The sequence below is a fragment of the Bidens hawaiensis genome, unplaced genomic scaffold, assembly GCF_021521415.1.
Source record: "Bidens hawaiensis isolate Kalapana, Puna unplaced genomic scaffold, B.hawaiensis_p1.1 tig00011076_1, whole genome shotgun sequence".
Lineage (NCBI taxonomy): Eukaryota > Viridiplantae > Streptophyta > Magnoliopsida > Asterales > Asteraceae > Bidens > Bidens hawaiensis.
Window position 1 is genome coordinate 16,545 of NW_027491854.1, and position 3,882 is coordinate 20,426.

Here is a 3,882-nt window from a genome sequence, read left to right on the forward strand (position 1 = left end):
TAGACCCTTAAAACCCTTATTTATACCCCATCCATGATCTTTTCTAAAAGGGTAAAAGGTCCATGTCAGGTTTCGGGTAAAAACTAAAAAGGTTGGGTCATAACCCTTTGTAATATACTAAATAAACTAGGTATACAAAATCTAAGGGTCGTTGTTGGTGGATACAAAAGTTTCGATCCAATAATGCTAAATACGATAAATCTAGTGTTGGATCGGGGCGGATCCTATCCGGATCTAACCTTCGGGCCACCTTATTATTCGCCAGTTATGTTAGTTAACTAACCATCGCTCCGATAAAAGCTGTCTCTCGAGCCCTAATTGTCCTGCACAAAAAACAGTTCACAAATCAGCTTACTAATTTTGTTGACGTACAGAAGAGGATAATATTAAAATGGTGTTATCGATTAAATATTCTGCCTTCTTATTGATGCTTATCATGCTCCCACTCTTATCCTACGCCTCATCGTTATCATGTCCTCTAATGAAACCGTTTCTTCATGAGTTACAGCTTCAATGCCCTACCGCTATTATGTATACGTGGCCAATTAAGGTACGTTCACGCTTAATCCTCTGTTTTTTATTGATTAATTATGAATTTAATTTGACTATGCATATGATTATCCAGAATCAACCTGATTTTATCTCTATTAATGCTTTGGTTTAACCGAATGTAACATACGAGGCATAAGTGAACACTAGGGAGTATAGGATTCACATTCTATAGGAGAACAGTTCAGAACACCTATTGAACTTAGAATCAGTTTGTTCGGGTCAACGGAGTAGTCAACGTCATGATGTTGGTCTTAGAATGTTGAGAGGAGGTCGACGGCAACTCTCATGGCCTCCGTTATTCAACGAGCATTATCACGTATTCAAGTCGCACCATATCCATGAATTATGATGGTTGGTATTTCTGCCAGTGCTTGTGATTTCCCCACACGATCGGTGATTGTTTAATTATTGGGGCGGTTATGTCAAACCGGGCATAGAGGTGATCGCCATAGTGCATTAGTGCGTCAACTATCATCATTAGTACGATAGGCTGATTTGATTCAACATAGTATGCCGTTGAGATACTAACGAGCTCTGATACAATTTTGTAAAATATGCACAATTTGTTTAAACTTAAGTATCGTCATCACTCATTATCGCTAATGTTCTAGTTCGTTGAAGTGTTCCTTACCTTTCTTAATAAAAGATGATACCTACTAAATATATAAAAGGATAGATAGTTAGATATTGACAGTTGTCAATCATTGTTTTTTATTCTTCGCTTGTCTTGAATCGGTGGAAAATCTCTCTTTCAATGGCATGATCAAACAATTGACAATAATAATGATGATGGTTTGGTATGATCAAATGGTCGTACACTCACAGATGAATAAGAGAGAACAATAAATGAATCCCAGTGGGTGTTTAGCGTTTTCAATTTCTTCACACACCTTATAATTAAAACATCATAATTATCAAAGACCTAGACAAACCGAATACTTGTATAGGAGGATTAGGGACTCAATCTTATAATAGGATTAATATGTACCAAAATTATATCTAGATGATAAGTTCATAAGTTGGAAAGAAAGACAAATCCTAAGTCTTAAGTCTTAACCAAAGACAGCTTTCAAAGAAAAACAAACAAATGAACGTTAAGGTAGAAACTTTTTAAATTTTCTTGTCATTGATGATAATTTTTCATGATTATTATAGCTTTTTTATTTATAAATCTTGAAGTTGTGGAACTTAAGCATTTTATAAACATTATTAAAGCTTCAATGTATATCCTCTCTGCAGATGAACAGGGAGTCTCTAGACAATCTTTTGAGCTCCAATCAAACAAACACATACGCAGCAATATTATTCTACTCTTCTTGGTGTCCATTTTCTAAAATCGTGCAACCCAAGTTTGATGCCCTCAGTTCAATGTACCCACAAATTAAGCATGTAACGGTTGAACAATCTTCAGTTCCACCAATGTAAGATATCCAATTAATAATCTGTTATTCACAATTGCTGGATTTCATTTAATCTTGATTATATGATAATAAATTGCAGCGTTTTCTCAAGATATGGAATTCATGGAGTTCCCTCTATTTTGATAGCCAACAGAAGAACCAGAATACGGTTTCATGGCCCGAAAAATCTTTACTCGCTTGTGCACTTTTATAAGCAAACTACCGGTACATATTTTTATAAAATTTTGTTTATTGTAAATCAAATGTAACGTTTGATTTAATAATTGTATCAATACATTCTCTCGATGTTTTTGCAGGGCTCAAGCCAGTAATGGACTTAACCGAAGATTCTATCACCTTTCCAGAAAACGAATCAAGAACAATCGAATTACACAATATATACCTGTATCAAAACGAACCCTATCTCATCTTCTCCTTGTTCTTCCTCTTTTCAAAGGCAGTTATATACCTGTATCCAAACATGGTATCTAAGATCACCGCGCTCTGGCTTGCATACATCCCTCATCTAAACCTTGCAATATTTGGTGAATCAAGACAGCTTTTGGCTCGTGTTCTTCAATTGGTCGATTTCAAAAGGGCGTTTGGTAAATTAAAGCTTATTAGAAGTGCTCGTGCGTGGACTTCATCGTTGTAACATGCGTATTGCGTATTGATTATTTTCTTATTTTGGGATTTTGGTTTAGTGAAGGTAGGAATGGTTGTAAAATTGATGTGTTTTCTGTATATTATGTATGAACTAGTAACAAGCAAACACTGGTTAGGTTGTAAGCATTTGAATATATTTCTAGACTGATTAGTCTTCTTGGGTCAACTGTTTATATTATATATCTTAAAAGTGAATTTTATGAAAAGCATATTTGAATTTTGTCAAAATCAGCTTAACAAACTTGGACTACATTACCATGAAAAAATTGAATATCTTAACAATTTTATAGTTTCTGATTTAAAGTAAATAAAATGTTTATTTTTCATTTAATTTTACTTCGAAAATTAGCTGTGAAATATTATACTTAAGGAAAATAAATAAAAGAGTGTGGAGTAGACATCCATGAGGCTGTGAGATAGCTTAGAGACAAAGTTTCATATCATTAATAATTTGAGGTCCCATTCAAACAACCCATAATTTTTAACATTTTGTATATATGACAACTATTTTAATAGATAATAATTTTAAATAAAATATCCACAAGATTTGTATATGGCGTAACCACATGATGCACTTTTTTGTCCTTCATATCACTACACACAAGTGTGTATCATATTACCGTGTCACTTAAAATTAGACAACCTGAACACGACATGTTTAACTCATTTATCTAATCGTGTCAAACAAGTTGATGAATAGTTGGTACTCCAGTTGTAAACATGTTAATTGGGATGGTGGATTGTAAAAAAATGGGTTAAATGAGCCATAAAGAGTTAGTGGGTCGCCATATTAATATAAACACGACCCGTTTAGGCAACCAAAACATAATAGTCAAGGTTATTAGTTATATCGTCCGGATTCAAGCTAACAATACTATGTCCAACTATAAATATAAATAACCCATTTTACATTTCTAGTATCTTGAATTATGTTTGAAACGATTAACACATTATTATAAAATGCCTTTTAAATGGTTTATCATTATACAAAGAAGTATTATAATGACATAACATATAATGCAAACAACCAGAGAATAATATATTTGCTGCAAAGTGCAAACATAGGAATTTAATCAAACCATGTCCATTATCTAAAAACCCTCGTTACAAAAATTAAATCAAATCAAATCGTGCATAACATATATAAGAATAAGAATAATCACACTCCCACAATCATGAAAATTATAATAACACCATCATGAATCAAAGAACTTTAATGAAACACTAAATAATCAAAGCGAAAGCAAATGCTGCTAGAGATGCG

At 33.2% G+C, this 3,882-nt stretch overlaps 1 protein-coding gene across 1 annotated transcript; it reads left to right on the forward strand.

Annotated features, from left to right (window-relative positions):
* The first annotated feature begins 298 nt into the window (after positions 1–298).
* LOC143536970 (5'-adenylylsulfate reductase-like 7) lies at positions 299–2,619 on the forward strand. Its single transcript, XM_077030843.1, has 4 exons — positions 299–550; positions 1,792–1,973; positions 2,053–2,177; positions 2,270–2,619. The coding sequence occupies exons 1-4, from the start codon at positions 392–394 to the stop codon at positions 2,605–2,607; spliced, it is 804 nt and encodes a 267-aa protein (XP_076886958.1). The 5' UTR covers positions 299–391; the 3' UTR covers positions 2,608–2,619.
* The last annotated feature ends 1,263 nt before the right edge of the window (positions 2,620–3,882 follow it).